The 22857-nt window shown below is 47.2% G+C and overlaps 1 protein-coding gene across 1 annotated transcript in view; it reads right to left on the bottom strand.

Annotated features, from left to right (window-relative positions):
* The window catches only part of MYO10 (myosin X), a 262062-nt gene that overhangs the window by 113582 nt on the left and 125623 nt on the right, over positions 1-22857 (bottom strand). The window contains exons 4-5 of the mRNA XM_027520434.1: positions 13915-14102; positions 898-1032 (exon numbers count right to left, since the gene is read on the bottom strand). Coding sequence (XP_027376235.1) covers positions 898-1032; positions 13915-14102 — 323 coding nt within the window. The remainder of the gene's footprint in view (positions 1-897; positions 1033-13914; positions 14103-22857) is intronic.

Here is a 22857-nt window from a genome sequence, read left to right as displayed (position 1 = left end):
TCTATGGGTTCTAGGATGAGACGGCCGGATGGCATCACTGACTCGATGGATGTGAGTCTGAGTGAACTCCGGGAGTTGGTGATGGACAGGGAGGCCTGGCGTGCTGCGATTCACGGGGTCGCAAAGAGTTGGACACAACTGAGTGACTGAACTGAACTGAACTGATGGGTTCTAGGACCTTAAAAGGTAACAATCAGACACGGGGCAATTACACATTTTAATTAGAATTTCAGAGAGCACTGTACCAAGGCTCTCTTTCAAGCTCTGAGGTAATTGCCATTGATGCTGAATTGTTTTGCCACCTGAGGCTGAAGAAGTGACATGGAAGTTGCTCAGTCATGCCCGACTCTGCGACCCTATGGACTGTAGCCCACCAGGCTCCTCCGTCCATGGGATTTCCCAGGCAATAAAACTAGAGCGGGTTGCCACTTCCTTCTCCAAAGGATCTTCCTGACCCAGGGATTGAATCTGGGTCTCCTGCATTAAGGGCAGATTCTTTACCACCTGAGTCACCAGGGAAGCCCCTGGTAAGAGGCTACACAATACCATTCTGCTCACAAGACGCCTCCCAAGAGTTGACCGCTAAGCTCTCTGCAATGTGCGGGATAGAGGCTGAAATTTCTGCTGATAACAAGGCCTCCAAACAGCCAGTCAGGAGCTGCCCAGTAGGAGGCAGCTCTGAACGTTCCTCACTCCTTTGTTCAAACCTGGCCCAGCAATGGACGGTCAGGTCACCGGAAATCTCCACCTGTGTGTAGAGACTTCTTGAGCGATCATGAAAGCCACGTCAAGAAACAGAGCAGCAGAACCCCGAGTTTCAACTACTTCCTTAAATAAGTCGTACAGTGAGGACAGTGGATCCTGTTCGCTGGAACAAGAAACACGATGGAAAAATACCTGCTCTCAAGAATGGCTTGCTCGACAGATGAGGTCTTCTCCTTCGAGGACAAGTCCACAGACTGCTGACTGATGGCTGATAAAAACTTGAGGATCAGCTTCGTGCTCTCGGTTTTCCCTGCGCCACTTTCACCACTGGAAGATAAAATGGAGACGTTTATACTTCTAGTGAAAAAAAAATAAAAATAAAAACCAACTTGACCGGAGTCACTCCAATGTGTCCACAGAACAACTGTTGAACAGTGGGAAAGAGACTCAAGTGCTGAGTTACAGGGAAGTGAGGGTCCCTCCTCCTGCTAGCCACACGGCCTAGGTGTTGCCAATGCCTCCCACTAAACAGAAGCCTCCTCTTTGACTAAGCTCAGGTAATAAGACGGACAGTGCCTGTCAATTCCCTGGTAGCTCAGTTGGTAAAGAATGCACCTGCAATGTGGGAGACGTGGGTTCAATCCCTGGGTTGGGAGGATCCCTGGAGAAGGGAACGGCTTCATCTGGGGCTTTTCAGATGGTGCTGGTGATAAAGAACCTGCCTGCCAATGCAAGAGATGTAAGAGACGTGGGTTCGATTCCTGGGTTGGGAAGATCTCCTGGAGGAGAGCATGGCAACCCACTCCAGTATTCTTGCCTGGAGAATCCCCAAGGACAGAGCAGCCTGGCGGGCTACAGCCAATGGGGTCGCAAAGTGTCGGACACAACTGAGCGACTAAGCACACAGCACCGCAAGCTCTGCAAAGGCCGGAATAGGGGTTTTGTTCACTGAACTGTCCTCGCTGGTAGCCAGCACTTAGTAAGTATTAACTATATGAATGAGCACATTAACGATATCTTTCTGGTAAGCAAGTAAATATTAAGTATATGAATGAGCACATTAATGGTATCTTTCTGGTAAACATGAATAAAAATGCAATCTTTCATAAATATCGAGGGGACAAAGCAATGAACCAGAAGGTGCTCGACCCACACTTAGGCATTTTTATTCTTGTAATAATACCATGAGGTGTGCAGTGGCTAAGTGTCGGGATCCGAATTGAAGAGCCGGTCTGTTTGCGTCCAAGGAGTAGTAAAAAGACAGAGAACTTATGAGAAGAGTAAAGCAATCATGTAACAGCACACAAACACCAGCAGCATCATGGGGTAACAGGCTCACAACTGCTCAAGCGGTGAGATAAACGCGCATGGTCCCAACAAGTTCTAAAGAAGCAGTCCCCACTGAGTGTAGAGAGCTGGGAGGTTGTGAACAAGGAATTCTGCAGAAAACACCACGGATGATTAAGCGCATGTAATAAAGGACAGGAAATGACTCAGAGATGACACCATCCATGCCCGGCTGGATACTGCAGGCCCTGGGGAATCTCCATCGATCAAGGCCAATCACTGTAACTCCATTCCCTCTGCAGGTAATAGGGTGGTTGGTCATGGCAAAGAGTCAGGATTCCAGCCAAAGAGACTTAAAGTCAAGCATGCTGAGGGCTTCTGGGGAGATGTGCATGTGCATGCGGTGTGTGGGTGGATGGGGTGCGCACACACACACAAGACCAAGCAGAGGGTCCCCCTGACTGCAGATGACAAATACCTGGGAAGCCACACCTTTCTTGAGATCAGAAAGCAAAAGCCAAGATAATCAGAGAAGCGCCAGTGGGAGTGGCTGAACCCACAGCCCTGACCCCACCCTGCCCTGCTGCCTGAGATGATAAAGGCCCACGCAGGTGACACCAATTTGAGTCGCCTTTTCTGTCATCGGCAACCAGAACCTCCCTAGTGTGGGGCTGCACGTTCGACTCTGCATCTCTGGTACCAGCCAAGCCCGGGAGCTGGCTCACAGGAGGCATTTAGCAGGAAGGAGTAGCAGAAAGTAAGAGAAAGTTGCAGGAAGAAAATTTAAATAATTCTTGATATTTAAAAATACATATACCATCTCCCTAGCAGTTAAATTTTGTTAAAACAAAACTGAAAGTGACAACTTCTCTAGTTACAACATATGAAACAGAAATATTGTTTTACATGGTCCCCAAACCCATTTCTGTATCTTCCAGCACACAGAGGGGGCTGGTAGGTCAACCTCCCTTGTATGAAGGACAGTTATCAGTAACCAGGAATGAACATGGCCAACTGAACAAGAGAGCAGCTAAACTGAGCCAGAGGGGTGTATGTTATTTCCACGTCCGGTGGCTAAACCCCCTCAAGGTCCTCTGGGCTTCCTATCTTACCAGCCTGGCATCTGGGTGCCCTCGGGATGGCAAATCTCCAGAACAAATGATGGGTACAGCAAAGTCAGGGGTCTCACCTTCCCATACGGGGCTGTGGAAGTTGCTCAGTTGCGTCTGACTCTTTGCAACCCCGTGGACCATACAGTCCATGGAATTCTCCAGGCAAGCCCCTGTTACAGCAATCAGCACAGCAATGAACCTACCGTGATGAACACGGTAACCATATAGCCGTGGAGAAGAGGCTCTTCGAGGTGGAGGGCAAAGACTCATCAAGGAGAAGAAAACCCAAAACTTGCACTGTCCTTCACCAGCCTAGGATACTGATCCATCTCTAGGTGTCAGCCCATATCATTTCTCACTGTAGCAAATTTTTTTCAAGCATCTTCTGTAAGTACATCTCTTTTAAAAAATTTGGGGTATAGCTGCTTCACAATGCTGTGGGAGCAAAGTGAATCAGTTATGTGTATACACACCCACTCCCTCTTGGCCATCCATCTCACTCCCACCCCGCCCCATCCCTTTAGGTCATCACAGAGCACTGAGCTGAGCTCCCCGTGCTACAAGAAGGTTCCCACTAGCTGTCTGTTTTACACATGGCAGTGCACACACGTCAATCCCAATCCATCCCCACCTTGAAAAATGGGATAGGTTCCCTGGTGGCACTAGTGGCAAAGAACCCGCCTGCCAATGCAGGAGACACAAGAGATGGGGGTTCAGCTCCTGGGTCGGGGAGATCCCATGGAGGAGGGCATGGCAACCCACTCCAGTATTCTTGCCTGGGGAATCCCATGGACAGAGGAGCCTGGTGAGCTACAGTCCATGGGGTCCCAAAGAATTGGACACGACTGATGTGACCTAACACAGCACAGAACCTATTTAGGCACATCATTGATCCATAAAGTAAAACTTAAAAACAAAGAAGGAACTCAGATTTGCGCAACAGTAATTCTCAAATTTGGCTGTACATGAGAACTACCTGCTGTGTTCCTAATTTGAACCTGTAAGGATAGAACTTAATCAGTAATTTTTTTTCTTTTTTTTTTTTTTTTAACAAATTTCCAGGTGATTTTACTAAGAAGTCAAGGCTGGGAACAACTATTCTCAAAAGCCCTTTCACATAATTCAGATTAGGACTGCACCAGATTACAAAGGGGACATATACAGCGGGCTGGGGAAGTGTGCCATGAACAAGGCAAAGAATAAATATAAATGACTCACAAATGGTCAAAACTCAGAAATATGCCAGATGTCCCCAGACATTAGCATCAAGGTACCAGGACTCACTTCTGTTTAATCCTCCTCTTCCTCCTCGCCTCCCCACCCCTGCCTATGACTGTGCTGTGTGCTGAGTCGCTTTAGTTGTGTCTGACTCTTTGTTATCCTATGGACCATAGCCTACCAGACTCCTCTGTTCTTGGGGTTCTCCAGTCAAGAATACTGGAATGGGTTGCCATGCCCTCCTCCAGGGGATCTTCCCAACCCAGGGATCGAACTAGCATCTCTTAGGTCTCCTGCATTGGCAGGCAGGGTCTTTACCGCTAGCACCACCTGGGAAGCCCATTCCCCATTTACCGAGGGTCACAAAACACCATCTTTGAAGCAATGGACAAAGAGCATCTCTGCAGGAACTTCTTCCCTCCTGAAGTATCCATGGGGCCATGATGCAGCAGGCTGCACTAAGGGCGGGGAAGACAGTCTGGAGACAAACAGCTGTGGACGGTATTTACGACCCAGCAGCAGCAGGAGATAAAGAGCCACAAATTATGGCTAATGCTGTCAAGTATGAACCTCAGGAGACAGGAGGAGTCATAATTTAGGTGGAGAGTAAAGGTTCAGCAAAGACCTTTCCTGGGAAATGACATTTGGACTGAAATGCAGAGACATGCACAAAAGTGAGCTGGGGGAAACCTGAAGGATGAGGAGGGGAGGGTTTGGAACCTTAGCAGAGGGGGAGATGCCTGCAGAGTCAGTGGAGAAGGGAAGGGGGGCTGGGGTCCTACCGAGAGGCCACTGTTTTCCAGGCAAGTATGGGACTGGTTCTTTTCCATATGAGAGAGGGGGAGAGGCTGGTGATGGACTTTCATGGCTAATGGGTTAGTCAATCCATCACACTATGGAATGAATCCTCCATAAAATCCAAAAGGATGGGTTTGGAGAGGTTCTGGGCTGGGGCACACATGGAGGTGGAGAGTGGCTCCCCAGAGGGGCGGCAACTCCTCCCGCTTCCCCACACCCTACTGTATATCCCCGCTTCCATCCGCTGTTCCTGAGTTACACACATCCCTCTATAATACAGTGACTCCCCGCCTCCACGAAACTTCAAAGGGGCAAACGTGCCCCTGTTTGCCAGCTGCTGCACTGTACCACTGTACTCCTCAAAGTACTGTATACATTCATGTGTTTTCTGTGTGGTTTTTCATGTATTATTTGTGTGAAAAGTATTATAAACCTATTACAGGACAGTACTACATAGCTGATTGTGTGAGTTGGGTTTGGGTGTGTGTGTGTGCGCGTGCTCACCAGGCAGTGCTAGGGGTCAAGAATCTGCCTGCCAATGCAGGAGACATAAGGGATGCAGTTTTGATCCCTGGGTCAGGAAGATCCCCTGGGAAATGGGCTTGGCAACTCACTCCAGTATTCTTGCCTGGAGAATCCTGAGGACAGAGGAGCCTGGAGGGTTACAGTCCACAGGGTTGCAAAGCTGGACACAAGTGAAGCGCCTTAGCGTGCGTGCCCACATTATTATTCCTGATTGTATTAGTTGCATACCTAGGCTAACTCTGTTGGACTTAAATTGGACTTAATGAACGTGCTCTTGGAACAGAACTCACTCCTACATAAAGGACTTACTGTAACTGATAATCGAGTAACTAAAAGGTTTCAGTTTTGTGAGCTGCTCTAGAAAAACAATGTTTTTGCTCTAGCAAATTAATCAAACCCAAGGAGGGGGTCATCGGAAGCTCCAACCTAGAGCTGCTGGGTCAGAAGCACAGGTGACCACATGACCAGCACCTGACATGGAGAGGAAGGCAGTCTCGGAGGACCAAGCTATTAACCTGTGGGATCTGATGCTGTTTGGTGGCGGATAGTGATAGAAATGAGTTACTTACTTGGGGAACTTGATAACACATGCTATGCGACAGACAGCATCTATATTATAGCATTCTAAGGATATAATAACTAAGTATATTCTGCTTTGCTTACTGCACCACAGAACTATGAAGCCAAAATAAATGTTAGACTCATAAACTATCATACCTATAAAATCTAGATTAACAAGACTACCTTAACCCCCTGGTTAATGTTGCTTTGCTAAAACTGAAGCGCTCTTTGAACCGTGACTGCCCACTGCTTCCCCATGAGCCTGGCAGCCTCTTTGACCACAGGCGCTGCGATGAGTCATGTATTCCACCTTAGCTCCTGTATTCCAGCCCCGATAAAACAGTCACTCGCACAGAAATCACACTTAATTCCCCTTCACTGACAGCGAACACATCACTGACATATCCAGTCCTGCATTTGTCTCATTAGCCCCTGACGATTACAGCCCTAACCCCTGGCGCCAACGTGACCACAAACACAAACTCGGGCTTCAGAGAAAAAACGCACGGCCAGATAAGTCAAAATGAGTTGATGCTGTTAAAGAAAAAAAAAGCCTTATAAATAATGAAAATTTAAAAAAGGGAACGAAAAATAACTACGGCACTGATATGGGGCCTGGGAGACCATATTAGAAGCTCTGAGAACTTTTTGTAGGCAGAATGGAAAGTTTCAAGAATACTTTTTAAGCAGAAGGATGTCATGATCAGGTTCAAGGTTCTAACCAATCACTCGGTGTGGAGAATGGATTGAGGATGGATGGATGGAGAGACATGAGAAAGGAAGTTGGGGAATGAGCGCAGAGGATAAGGAGAGTGGGAGCAAAGGGGAAAGCCAGAGGTCCCCAGAGGAGGGAGGGGATGGCTGGGGTCCTGGTCTGGGTGCTCGGTGACAGGGAGGTGGGGGAATGAATCGGGAGTGTCCAGGGAGTTTCCCAGCCAGTGTGATGACCTAGACGCTGGTAACACAGCTGGGCATCTTTGTCAATAATCACTTAACTGTATATATGAGATCGGTACAGTTGACCAAAGGTAATCTGACCTTCATGTTGTGGGCGGGGTGACTCACAGAGCCAAGATTAATGTTCTGATCTCCAGCTTGAGACCTTGCTAAGAACAAGAAGCATGATAGGAGGAACACGATTTTCTGGGAGAAAATTAGGGTGAACTGAGGAGGGGTCACCCTTGAGATGCCCAGAAGGGACCTTCGTGGTGATGCCCTGGGGGCAGTGGACACATGGGTGGGACACAGAGAAGTTGGCAGGGGAGCCCTGAAGTCTGGGGAGGCAGGGAGATGCACAGAAGGAAAGGCAGGCTGGCAGAAGCTGAGGAACATGAGCCAAGAGAACGAGGAAGAGTCCAGAATGGTGGAGGAGCTTGGAGGAGGGCGGGGCAGTGTGTGGAAGAGGCTGCGGAGCCAAAGACGATCTTTTATCTTTTCTTATTTCAAAAATACAGAAAATAAGTAAGTGTGTTAGTCTCTCAGTCATGCCTGACTCTTTGCAAACCCATGGACTGTAGCCTGCCAGGTTCCTCCGTCCATGGGATTCCCCAGGCAAGAATACTGGAGTGGGTTGCCATTCCCTTCTCCCCAGGGAATCTTCCTGACCCAGGGATCGAGCCCGGGTCTCCTGCATTGCAGGCAGATTATTTACCGTCTGAGTCACCAGGCAAAAAAGTTCAAGTATCCTGTAAAAGATACTAGAAATTGTTGGGTAATAAAGCCAATGGTCCAGTAGAAAAGGAGAGATCCAAGAACCAGGGACAGGGAGGCTCAAAGGTGGAGAAGTCCCCAGGAAATCAGGGAGGAGGGATCAAAAAACACCTGAAGGAAAGCGCCTCTGCTGTGAACAGGGCCCTTTATCCATCTGCAGTCTCCCCTCCAGCGCACCTGTCGGCCAACTGCAGCCTCCATATCTGCCCTTCTATTTTTATAAATAAAGTTTTATTGGAACACAGCCTGGCATTTCACACGTGCTCTGTCTGCAAGCACTTCCACACTCTAAGGGCAGAGTAGAGTAGTGGTAACAGAAATGATCAGGCTCACTGAGCCAAAAATATGTCCTCTTCAGAGAAAATATAACTCTCTACAGTCTATCTCTCGGAGAAGGTGATGGCACCCCACTCCAGTACTCTTGCCTGGAAAATCCCATGGACGGAGGAGCCTGGTAGGCTGCAGTCCATGGGGTCACGAAGAGTTGGACAGGACTGAGCGACTTCATTTTCACTTTTCACTTCCATGCGCTGGAGAAGGAAATAGCAACCCACTCCAGTGTTCTTGCCTGGAGAATCCCGGGGACGGGGGAGCCTGATGGGCTACCGTCTATGGGGTCGCACAGAGTCGGACACAACTGAAGTGACTTAGCAGCAGCAGCAGCAGAGTCTATCTCTAGATGTTGAAGCTGAAACTCCAATACTTTGGCCACCTGATGCGAAAAGCTGACTCATTTGAAAAGACCCTGATGCTGGGAAAGATTGAGGGCAGGAGGAGAAGGGGACGACAGAGGATGAGATGGTTGGGTGGCATCACCGACTCAATGGACATGGGTTTGGGTAGACTCCAGCAGTTGGTGATGGACAGGGAGGCCTGGTGTGCTGCAGTTCATGGGGTAGCAAAGAGTCGGACATGACTGAGCGACTGAACTGAACTGAGAGGCTACCTCTGCGGACACCTGACAACCATTCTCCATCCCGTGAATCAAACTGTCCTGATTCGTGTGATTTTCTCGGAACACACACGGATCACTCCACTGCTGACTAAGAAGACTTTGGACACTTCTCTACTGCCTAGAAGATACAGTCGGCAGGTCTTAGCAAGCAGGACAGAGCCGTTAAGGTGGGACCCTGCAGCAGGAAGTAGGACTCTGCTCTGAAACTAATACAAGGAGACAAAAGTTCACAGTCTCCTTGGCAAGCCACTCCACAGCTCCCAACCTCAGCTTCCCCACCACGTCTTGTCTTTCTCAATGAACAGCCATGCACCATCTTTGCCTTTCCAACCAAGCCTGGTTCCTACATGTCCTTATTAGCAAATCCCACACTTTACAGGCATGCTTTCCATTTGCTGATCCTTGTTCTTCCAGGACTTCCCTGGTGGCTCAGCTGGTAAAGAATCTGCCTGCAACGTGGGAGACCTGGGTTCGATCCCTGGGTTGGAAAGATTCCCTAGAGAAGGGAAAGGCTACCCACTCCAGTATTCTGGCCTGGAGAATTCCATGGACTGTACAGTCCAAGGGGTCGCAAAGAGTCGGACACAACTGAGCGACTTGCGCTTGTTCTTCCAATTTTTTCAAATGCTTCTGGGCCCTTCCCCCCCTCTGCACCTGCTGTGTTCCCACAGACTCTTGGGCTCATAGCCACACGGCCCTTCCTCTGTGATATATTTTCTCAGTTCCTTCTTGAGCATCTACCGTCATCTTCCCTGAGCAACCACGTACACATTTCTCAGACAGCACTGGCGGGCTGCACTGAAATTACATGTTTACGTCAGTTTCTTCCCATCAGAGCAGAAGTTCGTAAAGGGCAGTGGTTGGCTACTTTTGTTTTTTTAATCCTAAAAGCCTAACAAGGTAACCTTCCATATGATACGAGCTCAAGGCATGTCCCATGCCTTATTCCGGTTAGTGACTTTTTAATCCAGGATGCAAGCTTTGTTCACTATTCCAATTCAAAGATGTCTAAATATACCACTAGAATAAAAAAAAAAAAAGACTGAGAACCCAAGTACTATTCCCGAATATAAAAGACATGTTGTTGTTGTGTAGTCGCTAAGTTGTGTCTGGCTCTTTTGCAACCCCATGGTCTGTAGCAGGCCAGGCTCCTCTGTCCATGGGATTTTCTAGGCAAGAACACTGGAGTGGGCTGCCATTTCCTTCCCCGAGGGTTATTTCTGACTCAGGGATCGAACCCACATCTCCTGCATTATAGATTTCTTCTTCTGTTAAGAAGAAATCACTACTATTTTGAAAAAAAAAAACAAAAACAAAAAAAACTTTTCGCAAAGCAAGCAGAGGTCCTAAAGCAACAGCTGCTCCACCCATCCATCCTTTGATTGACGGATGTTGGATGCTGACCCCTCTATCAGGCACTGTCCTGGGCGCTGGGTTGCACAGATGAATTAACCACAGGACTTGACATTAAAAGGTCATATATCCAGAAAAGACCATAAAAGACTAAACAGACTAAACTCTGCTTGCCCCAAACTGAAGTTAACCTGAAATGTACTAGACCAACCAAGATCAAATGCAGACCCTGTTAGATTAAAAAGCTCATGGAGATTTAAATACATATTTTAGAAATTATAATAGTGTAAGCATTGGCTTAAATGTACATAATCAAGTAAAATAAAACTAGAGCTTAAGGGAGGTTCAGTTCAGTTTAGTCGCTCAGTCGTGTCTGCCTCTTTGTGACCCCATGAACTGCAGCACGCCAGGCCTCCCTGTCCATCACCAACTCCCAGAGCCCACCCAAACCCATGTCCATTGAGTCAGTGATGCCATCCAACCATCTTATCCTCTGTCATCCCCTTCTGCTCCTGCCCTCAATCTTCCCCAGCATCAAAGTCTTTTCCAATGAGTCAGCTCTTTGCATTAAGGGAGGTAAACTCTTGAAAGTGAAACAAACAATAAAGGCCTGGACTAGAATCCTGGAGACTGGAAGTAACAGAGGCCCATAAAGTGAGAGAAAAAATGATCTATGAGGTCCCTGCCTAAAACCAAATAGGCCTATTTTCTTAGTTTCCTAGGTAATTAGCCTGAAAGTTTTAAAAGTAGTAACATGTTGTAGCCACCAGGGGGCAGATCATGCCCAAGGAAATCTAAATGGGCTACTGTGCCCTACAGTTTTTATTTTTATACTCAATTTTCTCTAAATTCCCACAGCCCCAAGTCCCATTAAAAAAAAAAAAATCCTGCTAGAGTGGTCTATTAAAAACCAAAACACATTTTAATGAGAAATCTATTCTTAAAAATGCCGTTTCCTGATTTAATTTGAATACTCTTCACATCAGAATTACACAATGAGAGCTTTCTGTTTGGGGTCCCCTCTCCCTCCCGGCTACCCCCGACTTTATTTTTAAATACCATAGTCTTTGGCAGGAACATGCTAACCCCTTTCCGTTTTTATTACACATACATATATATGCACAATGATCTCATTTGATTTTTCACTTTCTTCCCTAACTGCTCTGTCTAGCAAGTGATATATGAGTCATGCCCTCACTTTTTCCACTGAAAGTAATAAACACAGGCAATTATCAATGGCAAATATTTAGGTACCTAAGTGTGGAAACCAGCTTGATCTTCTTTAACTCTCTGTTAACCTTCTCAAATTATATTCTGCTAATCTTATTATATTCTGTATGCTGAAACAGTGATCTTAAATTCTAACTTCTAAACTTCACTTTCAACTTTTGTGAAACCATATCAAAGAGCCCACAAATACTGCTTCAATCAGAAGGCAAGTCAATTCATTGGGAAAGTGACTCTTAAATGCTCTGTGTTTATACCAAGTGTTAGATTCATTTTTTATTAACTGCAAGTTACAAGGATTCATATTTACTTAACTGGATTAATGGACAGTCCCTCTATCCAAGTTGTTTCCACAACCTGGTGAGTGAGCATCCTTAAGGTAAGAAAAGAGAATATATCTGCCCAGGTGTTTCCCTTTCCTTAAAGAAAGTAACTGATGGAGGAAGCAGGGAGAGAAAAGATGAAGGAGAAATGCAGTGTTCTATCCTCCACATTCACATAATTCTGATTTATCGCAAATGAAGGATCCATGAACAAGAGCAACGGGTAAACCACTGCCAAGAACAACAACACAGTCCCCTACACGGTACTTGCAGAGCGTGTGCGTCAAAGGGCTGCTGGAAGGTTTCAATGAGCTGATGCACGGGAAGTTCTTGGCACAGTGTTCAAACCCTTTGGAAATGCTGGTCATTATCTATCACCCATCTTTCCGTCAGATACCATGTGGGACAATGTACCTGCGCGTGCTCGGCTGTATCAGACTCCTCGTGACGCCACGGACCCATCAGGCTCCTCTGTCCATGGAACTGTCCAGGCAAGAATACTGGAGTGGGTTGCCATTTCCTCCTCCAGGGGATCTTCCTGACCCAGGGACTGAACCACGTCTCCTGCAACTCCTGCACTGGCAGGCGGATTCTTTGCCACTGAGCCACCTGGGAAGCTGGGACGGTGGGCAACAGTGTGAGGACCTCCCAAATGGCCTCCTTTCTCTCTCCTGGAGCTTCGAGCAGGTCTCTCCTCCGGTACATCTGCTCCTGACTCCCTCCCCAAAAGAGCAGCAGTGGTTTCCTGGACAGGTGAACTGGGTGGGTGGAAGGGCTGGTCAGCTCCTCACCATCTGGGGACTGGTTTTGACAGTGATCACGGCCACGAGTGACGTGCCTGAACCCTGAGCAGGGTGTCTGTCTGTCTGCAATTTGGGGCTGGGAGTCTAAAGCTGACACATGGCTCTCCGCCTTTCTCCTGAGCCTCACTTCCACTGGATCAGAAATCAGGGAGTGGGGTCCTGATATGATGTCCTAATTCTAAACACCTTTTCTTCTCCCCTTGAAATAATTATTTTGCCACAAGTTGGGAAAGAAGATCTTGACCTCTGTTTTTGATGGCTTTCCAGTCCCATCAGCAGTTTTAGTGATTCAGTCGGGTCTTAGCAACAGCTGAGCTCCATGAACGAGTGCCTGGGCGAAGTGCTTGGATATTCCAGGGCACTCAGCATGTCTGCTCTGGATCTCATCCAGCAGTGTTCTGATCACCACTAAGACACACGTGAGTGTGTGTGAGAGTGTGTGTGTGTGTGAGTGTGTGTGTGTAGTGTTCAGTCGCTCATTCGTGTCTCACTCTTTGCAGTACTATGGACTGTAGCCTGCCAGGCTCCGCTGTCCACGGGATTCTCCAGGCAAGAATACTGGAGCAGGCAGCCATTTCCTTCTCTAGAACATGATCCCAATATAAATAATATAAGCCAACAGGGTGTCACTAGAAATTAGGTGATAAGGGCAATTTGAATTATTATTCAATAAAAATTACGTATCTTCAAAGTAATACACTCTATGATTTTTTTAGGTAGTTCCTAGTAATAAGTGTTTTGAGAGTGAGGCATCTGGTAGTTTATTTTAATAAATGAGTAAAACTTGGCTAAAATAGATGGCACGTCCCTCACCTCTCCCCAAAATTAATGGAAATCATTATGCCTTTCTATCATTCCCTCAACATATAACAGAGTAAGTCCCTCTTCTGTGGCTAATTCAAAGCTCAACTTTAGGAACATCCAATTATTAAATTCCTTAAAAATCCTTAAATTTGGGAGATTCTAGGGTAATCTGATACTGGCAAAAACCAAAACCTTGCTCGAACAAGCAAGCATTCTAACGAGCACTCTAGAATACAGAAAACATTTTAAATTTGGAAGTACTAGGCAATGCTTCCGTAAGTCAACAGAAGGACGATGCCTGATCATTGGAACAAACCAAAGAATAACTAAGGTAAATAAAACAAAGACCCGAAATGGAGAAATCACTGAGGACAAGAGCCAGCAAACACGGTACATCCTGCTTTTTTATCAAGTCCTCCATTTCTTTCCGAAGCTGTAGTCGTTGGGCTATTCAAAACGGAGAACTCTGTCTGGGGAATCTGGGGGTTGACGTGCGCGGAGGCGGGCTCTGTGTTTGGGGGCCGGCTGGTTACCTGATGAGCACGCACTGGTTGTCGTGGCGCTTCCACAGGCAGCGGTAGCACTCGTTGGCGATGGCGAAGACGTGGGGGGGCAGCTCACCCAGGTGGCACCTGCTGTAGCGATCCACGGCGTCCCTCGAGTACAGGCCCGTGATGGTCTTGTAGGGGTTCACGGAGGCAATGATGGAGCCGATGTAGGTCTGCGGGGACAGGGGGTGAGAAGACAGGAACTTGGGTTACAGGTGGCACTCGGGGAGGAGGAGGGGGCATCTGGGCATGGGATCTCACCCCCACCCACCCTGGGGTGGAGACAGAAGCAGCTCAAGGAGGCTCCACACTAAGAGGGGAGGAGATGACGCCTCTCACTGGGGCCACTGTCTGAGCCTAAACAGAATCCACCGAGTGCATGTTAAAGGGACCAGGGACTCCTGAGCCCCGACTCACACACTTTTATCTGTACTTCTGGGGACAAGTCTTGTCCAAAGGAATGAAGCCACTTCAAAGAGGGCTGCAAGTAAACAAGAGAAAGACAATGGGGACACATCAAAGCCCAGATCCCTCATTCTCTGGGGACCTCCTGACCCCATCAGGTGGCTGTTAGGAAAGGCGGGATTAAAGCAATAAGAGAGGGCATGGGCAGAGGGGACAGGGAGGGTGACTGCTTAGTGGGCTTCTATTCAGGATGGTGAGAAAGTTCTGGAGGTAGATAGTGGTTATGGTTGCACAACACAGCAATGGTATTTAGTGCACTGCACTGCACACTTAAAAAGAGTCAAAAAGCTAACTTTTATGCTACAAATCTTTGACTTAAGAAGTAACAAGAACATTTTACTTGTGGAAACACTCGCTATTCTTCCAGTAATCTCAAACACCTCCTGAAATGCCATGTAACTTACCTGGAAAAAAGCTGACTGGCAATCTTCCCTTTTCTGGAACCAAATCCAGGCCAGAAATTAAGCAAAATCTTCAGAAGAGCAAAACAGAGGCTACAGAGTTATCAAAGCATCATGCTTCATGCCTCCTCCACGTGGACACAGACTAACTCATCTGTCCTTCTTTAAGAAAGGCTAATGAAGCTGGGTTGCTGGTTCCCAGGCTCAGACACAAGTGGAACAGCAGATGAGAAGGGCGGGCGCTAAGGTCCTGCAGCCTCCACCACTCATCTGCCTGCTTCCACGGTGTGTTCATGGAGCCCTGGGCTTGACAGCATTCTATGGGCTCTGTCCCCTCCTCCAATTCATGTACTGAAGCCCTGACTTCCAGCACCCCTGAATGCAACTCTATCTGTAGACAGGACCTTTTAGAGATGATTAAATTAAAATGAGGCTGTTCAGGTGGGCCCTAAACTTGTCATTGCATGTGCTAAGTCACTTTAATGATGTCTGACTCTGTGCGACCCTGTGGACTACAGCTCGCCAGGCACTTCTGTCCATGGGATTCTCCAGGCAAGAAAACTGGAGTGGGTTGTCACACCCTCCTCCAGTTATATTCCACACTCAGGGATTGAACCCACATCTTCATCTCCTCCATTGGTTGTTTAGTTGCTCAGTTGTGTCCAACTCTTTTCGACCCGCAGAGTTGGACTGCAGCCCGCCGGGCCTCCCTGTCCATCACCAACTCCTGGAACTTCCTCAAACTCATATCCATAGAGTCAGTGATGCCATCCAACCGTCTCATCCTCTGTCATCCCCTTCTTCTCCTGCCCTCAATCTTTCCCAGCATCAGGGTCTTTCCCAAGGAGTCAGTTCTTCACATCAGGTGGCCAAAGGACTGGAGCTTCAGCTTCAGCATCAGTCCTTCCAATGAATATTCAGGATTGATCTCCTTTAGGATTGACTGGTTTGATCTCCTTGCAGTCCAAGGGACTCTCAAGAGTCTTCACCAACACCACAGTTCAAAAGCATCAAATCTTCGGTGCTCAGCTTTCTTTATGATGCAACTCTCACATCCATACATGACTACTAGAAAACCAGAGCTTTGACTAGATGGACCTTTGTTGGAAAGTAATGTCTCTGCTTTTTAATACGCTGTCTAGGTTGGTCATAGCTTTTCTTCCAAGGAGCAAGCGTCTTTTAATCTCATGGCTGCAGTCCCCATCTGCAGTGATTTTGGAGTCCAAAAAAATAAAGTCTGCCACTGTTTCCACTGTTTCCCCATCTATTTGCCATGAAGTGATAGATGCAGAAACAATGGAAACAGTGAGAGACTTTATTTTTGGGGCTCCAAAATCACTGCAGTCACCATCTGCAGCCTGCATTGGTAGTCAGGTTCTTTACCACTAGGGCCACCGGGGAAGCCCAAACTTGTCACTGTATGAAGAGAAAACCTGGATACACAAGGAAACACAGGGAGGTGTATGCACAGATAGACCACGTGAGGACCCAGCAAGAAGGTGGCCATTTTCAAGCCCAGGCAGGAGCCCCCAGGAGAAACCAACCCTGCTGATACCCTGACCTCAAACGCTGAGCTTCCAGAACTGTGAGAAAATAACTGTCCTGTTGTTTCAGCCAGCCAGTCCGTGGTCCTTTGTTATGGCAGTCAGAACAGACTAATATAGAGGGCCTGAGACTTTGAAAGCACTCCCAGTATTCCTAGGAGATTCACGGTATTATTGCACCTATTTTTCAGATGAGCAAATTAAGGTAGAGTGATAAAATTTTGCATTTGGTCATACAGTCAGTAAGGGGCAGAGGTGAGATGTGAATGCAGGCCACCTAAAACCCAGAACCTTCTCTTCACATTCGCCGGCAGGGGGTGGTAACACAGCAGAGTTCAAGAAAAGCAAGAAACATAGACAGAAAGCTCAAACATCCTGAGTGCATCTGTACCATATTATAGCAATTTGTAATCATCTATATTTACAGTGACTTCCAGGAACATCAAGCAAAATATCCTGTGTCCCGTGTAACTGCTTTCAAGTGTAAGATGGTCGAGAGCATGCTTTGGAAACATTTTAAACCAAAACAAGGTTGAAAAGGTCAAAGAGTTATTACTGTTTGCCCCAACAGTTCCGCTCCTAGGTATGTACCCCCACAGAATTAAAAACAGGTACTCCCAACAAAAATACAGCAGCATCGTACACAAGAACCTAAACGTAGAAACAACCCAATGTCCACCATCAGATAGATGGGTAAACAGATGCAGTGCAACCATACTGCAGAGTGTTATTCAGCCATGCTAAGGAAGAAGTACTGATACAGGCTTCTTGGAGATGAACCTTGAACACGTGATGCTAGGTGACAGAAGTCAGACCAACACTGGAGGTGTTACACGGGCAGAAGGGAGGGTGCAGGCCGGAAGGACTGAGAGCTGACTGCTTTGCATGCGCAGGGCTTCCAGTGGGGCGATGAGAACATTTTGGTGCTGGTTGTACAACACTGGATGTACTAAATGCCACTGAATTTACCTTCAAGTGGTCAGCTTTCTGTTACATACATTTCGCTTCCATTAAAAAACAATGAAAAGATGCAGAGCTTTCAGGAGTGAATTTTCAGGTCTTCGGAAACCTGCACTCTCTAGAGGGCCCCCGTTTGCCCATCAGAGCATCAGGGGAAGGATGGGCCGGAAAGAAGAGTGCATGCAGCCTTTTCCCCTGGGGAAGGAAAGTGCCCTACTTCTACAGGCGAGCAGAGAATCACATGGCCCCCTGGGGGATGCCAGAACCCTTCCATCAATGCCTGGACCACAGGTGCTGGCAGCTTCTTTTATTACAATTGCAGAGACGAGGGAGGCAGGCAGGTAGGTGATGCTTGAGGCTCTGGGAGTCTGTCTGGCTCCTTCCTCTTGTAGGTCTAAAATGTCAAGCTTGTTTCTACCCTTTGGTAGCTGTCTACATTATTATTATTTTTATTCAGTGAAATACCAAGACTTCATTTTTCGGTGAATGAATGTTCACAGAACATTTAGAACATTGTAAATGTTTCCCCCTCCCCACTTTGGCAGAATGCAAGACAATCAGTGAAGATCCTCTTTATACAGATAGGTAGGCATGCTGCCAATCCCCTGTCTCAGCTACAAGTAAAAGAGAAAAGCCACAGTCAGGGCATCAGTTTGATTATTAAATGAATATTAGAAAAGTAACCCATCATTAACATATCTGAAAAGAGAATAAGATGCCCAAATTGTGAAAATTTTGGCACTCCTGTTGATATCCAGGAGATGCAGGTGCAGTCCCTCGGTCAGGAAGATCCCCTGGAGGAGGAAATGGCAACCCACTCCAGTATTCTTGCCTGGGAAATCCCATGGACAGAGGAGCCTGGTGGGGTACAGTCCACGGGGTCACAAAGAGCCAGATATAACTGAGCATGCACTGCCTGCATGCCTCCCGTTCATAGCAGAATAGCAAGGTGGTTATAAAATTCTGAGATGAGTTTTTTAAATATTGATTTATATATGAAAAAACATCATAAGCTTTTAATACAAGCTTTCTTTTGAAAGTGATGACTTTGGTCAAAACCTCATAGGCGTGCTCCCTTTTCCCAGTTGGGGAGCCAGCCCCCTAGAATCACTTAAGAAAAAGAATCTGCCTTCCAATGCAGGGGTCAGGGGTTCAATCCCTGGTCAGAGAACTAAGATTCCCCCTGCTGCAGAGCAACTGAGTCCACATGCCACAACTAGAGAGTCCATGTACCACATGGAAAGATCCTGTGTGCCACGACTGAGACCTGACACGGCCTAAATAAATAAGTAAAATTAAAAACAAACAAAAAAAAAGTCACTTATCCTGACACAGATGACATGGATTCTGTATGGGGGCAGGAGACCCACAGGACATTAAGTTTGTTAGTAAAGGTGAAGACAGAACATCCAGAACATCTGAGGCCTCGTTTTGTTTCTGAGTAATTCATGGCACTTGGCCCAGTGAAGCAAGGTTAAGGTCTTTCAGAACGATAATGAGGTCCATGGTGTGGCAATTACAGATGACACACCCGTGCCTCCCACCCAACCCCCAGAGACTCTAGGGGCAGGAAGTGGGGCTCTCCGAACAGCAGGTGGTCAGCACTAAGGCAGCCCCTAGGATGGAAGGATCATGCCAGTGGTGGTTATGCCCATGACTCACTAACATTACCTTACCTTCCCCAGTTGAGCCTGGTCCCCAACACACAGTTAGAGCTGGTCCATGAGCTCACACCCAGCTAGTGTCTCTGGCTCAAAAATCATTCCAACACGTCTGAAGACTGTCCCACTCTAGAATACTTTGTCTTACAGATTTTGTGGATGCCAATAAATTCAACCAATGGACTCCCCTGTGCCAACAGTGGGGGAGAGAAAACCAGTCTAAATTTGAGCCCAAATTCAATCATCTGAATCTCTCCCCACTTCCAAAAGAAAAAGAAAAGGAAAGCATATGTGAAATGTGTGTTTGGCTGGTATGGAAAAAGAACCCAGTTTTTCACTGCTGTTTTTTAAGACTGTGGGAAACCATGCCTCGTGGAAAGTTCAAAATGCCTCTTACTGTAAGCACATCCACTTAGTTCCAGAAGTAGGTTAGGCTTTTATAACATGAAAGCACACGTTTTACAGTTTCACCTCCTCACTAATGACCTGAGTCATTTCTCAGCAGGCCTGACACCAGATTTCAAATGACAATTAGGTCTACATGTTTGCAAAACACCTTGACTCACGTTTCAGAACCACGGGGCACAGAGCACAACTGACCTACGCAGACATGCTGCGACATAACCTTGACCTATGGGCAGCCCAGAGGCCACGGTTCAGAGGAACAGAGCTGCCTCTGCTGACAGAGGAAGGAAGAGAGCCAGCGAGCAAGGGCAGGACCCTGGATCCTAATCGGGGGGTGCTTTCCCACAGGTCTGCGGTGACTCCCCCATTCCCCACTCACCCACACGCGTATAGGACGGGAATCGTCCCACTCTCCAGCTTCACAGTCCGTAGCCACTGTCTCCACGTGCTGGCCACGCCCCACTTTCAATTAACTCTACAATCAACCCCCTCTTTCTCCATCCACACCATCCTGACCACACTTGCTCAATTATCCCCAAGAGTCTCCTTCCTCACTCATTTCCCACTCAAGTCTTGTGTGTTCAATCCTAGCTGTACCCTTGACAAATGAACACCTGAAGACAGACACTCCCCTGCATAAAACTCCTTCATAGCTCCCACAGTCTTCAGGGTCAACCCACAGAATATTCGAGAAAAGAGTCTGAGCACCTCCAGAAAGGTGACTGAACACGCACATCCTAACGAATTTTTCTCCTAACAGTCACAGAAGTGGGGGCAGCTTCAGTTACTTTCTCATTTTCATTGTTTGCGCCCATACTGGTGCCAAATGATACTTTTGGACCCTCCCTCCCCCAGCAAAGGAAGGTGTAAATCAACATGGCAACCAAAGTCATAGTTCCTAACGGTTTCTTCACATTAGATGAAGTGGTTGAGGTCCATCAGCAAAAATAAGTACAGCCAGGGGCACCTTTATCTTTTCTCCCACTACCTGAACATGCCACCTTGCATGGATTATTTTGTCACCAAAACAAAGGCTGCATGGATAAGAGATCTGTTGGATAACAAGGGAAGTTTGACACGGGAGTAAACATGGAGACTGAGTGGAGTGGGGAAGAGAACAGCCTCGTTGTTAGTTAAGTGTCAAGGGATGCCAGAGATGCAATGTGGTAAGAAGTCACAAGAGCGGTGAGAAAACATGTGTTCCATGCTTGTGTCATGGACCACTCTCTTACTGTTCAGTCGCGAAGTCGTGTCTAACTCTTTGCTACAGTCGTAGCCCACCAGACTCCTCTGTCCATGGGATTTCCCAGGCAAGAATACTGGAGTGGGTTGTCAATTCCTTCTCCAGGGGATCTTTCTGAACCAGGGATTGGAACTGCATCTCCTGCATTGACAGTTGGATCCTTTACCACTGAGCCACCTGGGAAGCCCAATAACATCATAGCTGTGCTTATTTGTATTTTTGTGTTTATTAGTGAGTTATAGTCATTAAATGCTACAGTCTGAATTTGAATGCTGGTTCCACTGGTTCAAGTTACTTAAATTCTTGGTGCTTCAGTTTCCTCAAGTAAAGCAAGGATAACAACAGTAGTAGCTGGTAGAATTAAATGGATTGACACCTATGAATTTAAAAACCTACTACAGTGAAAGCTGAATGCCTGAGTGAAGAGCCTGTGTTTCCATGCTCACTCTATAAAAAGGCAATTGCTGTCATTGCTCCAAAAACGGTCATGAACGCCGTGCACTTTGGGACTCAGGGTACATGCAGCTCTCAAACACCAGGTGGGGCCATGTGCTGCTTCCCTCACACCGGATTCCAAATTTCATGAGAATAAATCGCCTGGTCATTTTAACGGCTTTTCTGAAATAGAAAGTATATTCTATTTTGGAGCACATAAAATTTTTTTTCTAGTCAGAGGAGTTCCACATAACTCACTGAAAAAATACATTTCCTTGCCCATTTTAATAATCGGGAACAGCTGCAGTGCCTATTGCTATAAAACGCTGAGAGAGACTCCCTTCATTGCTTTAAGACATAGCCTACCAATTCAAGGTTTCAAAAGGCTTAAGTACAGCAAAGTAGAGACATCATGACAAAGGCCCATCTAGTCAAAGCTACGGTTTCTCCAGTAGTCATATACGGATGTGACAGCTGGACCATAAAGAAGGCTGAGCACTGAAGAAATGATGCTTTCAAACTGTGGTGCTGGAGAAAACTCTTGAGAGTCCCTTGGACAGCAAGAAGATCAAACCAATCAATCCTAAAGGAAAGCAACCCTGAATATTCATTAGAAGGACTGATGCTGAAGGTGAAGGTCCAATCCCTTGGCCACCTGATGCAAAGAGCCGACTCACTGGAAAAGATCCTGATGCTGGGGAAGATTGAGGGCAAAAGCGGAAGGGAGTGACAGAGGATGAGATGGTTGGATGGCATCATCCACTCAACGGACATGAGTTTGAGCCAACTCCAGGAGATAGTGAAAACCAGGGAAGCCTGCGTGCTGCACTCCATGGGGTCACAGAGAGTCAGACACGACTTAGCGACCGAACAACAACAACAAAGGTTGTAATACCTAGTATCTTGTCCCCCGCCAAAAAAAAAAAGATAAAAGAACACTAAAAGTGACCCAGTAGCCTCAGATACATTCTGCTGGTAGATATGGAGCATCTGTGTTACTGTTGCAAAGTCATTTTTACAACACAGGAAGACGGGATGGAGACAGCAAGGTGTGGTCAGGTCAGAAGACCCCGAGTCCTCATCCTGGACCTACCTTCCCTGGTTCACGGCTTCACCCCTCCAGGGCCCAGATTCCAATCAATAACAACAACACACCCTCTGTTCCTCCACCCAATGACCATGTGAAAGTGTTACATAAATCACAGGTGCGTATTACTGTTTTCATTCATGAAAATAAAGCTACAACGGCATTCAGCACATGGTCCTGAAAAGCTGGATGTAGATCAAGTAACCTAAATGCACCGGGGAAACTGGCCCAGTCCCCGCCATGTCTTCCCTACAGGGAAGGTCCTCGTTAAGAAGTGGGGGCCACTATCCAGATTTACTTTCCACCCACCCTTCTCCGGGGCTTCCCTAGTAGCTCAGCTGGTAAGGAATCCTCCAGCAATGCAGGAGACCCCAGTTTGATTCCTGGGAAGATCCCCCTGGAGGAGGGTACGGCAACCCACTCCAGAACCCTTGCCTGGAGAATCCCCATGGACAGAGGAGCCTGGCGGGCTACAGCCCATGGGGTCGACTCACTTCTCTAAATCTCTTTCTGGAGCACAGCTCTGGTTTTAAGTTGTGGATCTGTGTACGCAAGAGTCTGCTGGGCATCTGCAACTGGCTGCCCTCAGCTTGGCTTCCTGCAAAACACCTGCTTCTCTACGCACAGCCACATCTTCACAAATGGCACCACAGTCTACCCAAGTGGATAAACCAGAAATCCAGGAGTCATCCTATAGCAATACAGCGTGCTGCCCCCATACCCAACA

The sequence above is a fragment of the Bos indicus x Bos taurus genome, chromosome 20, assembly GCF_003369695.1.
Source record: "Bos indicus x Bos taurus breed Angus x Brahman F1 hybrid chromosome 20, Bos_hybrid_MaternalHap_v2.0, whole genome shotgun sequence".
NCBI lineage: Eukaryota > Metazoa > Chordata > Mammalia > Artiodactyla > Bovidae > Bos > Bos indicus x Bos taurus.
The sequence above is the reverse complement of the archived record's forward strand: the minus strand, read 5'-3'. Positions and strand labels throughout refer to the sequence as shown.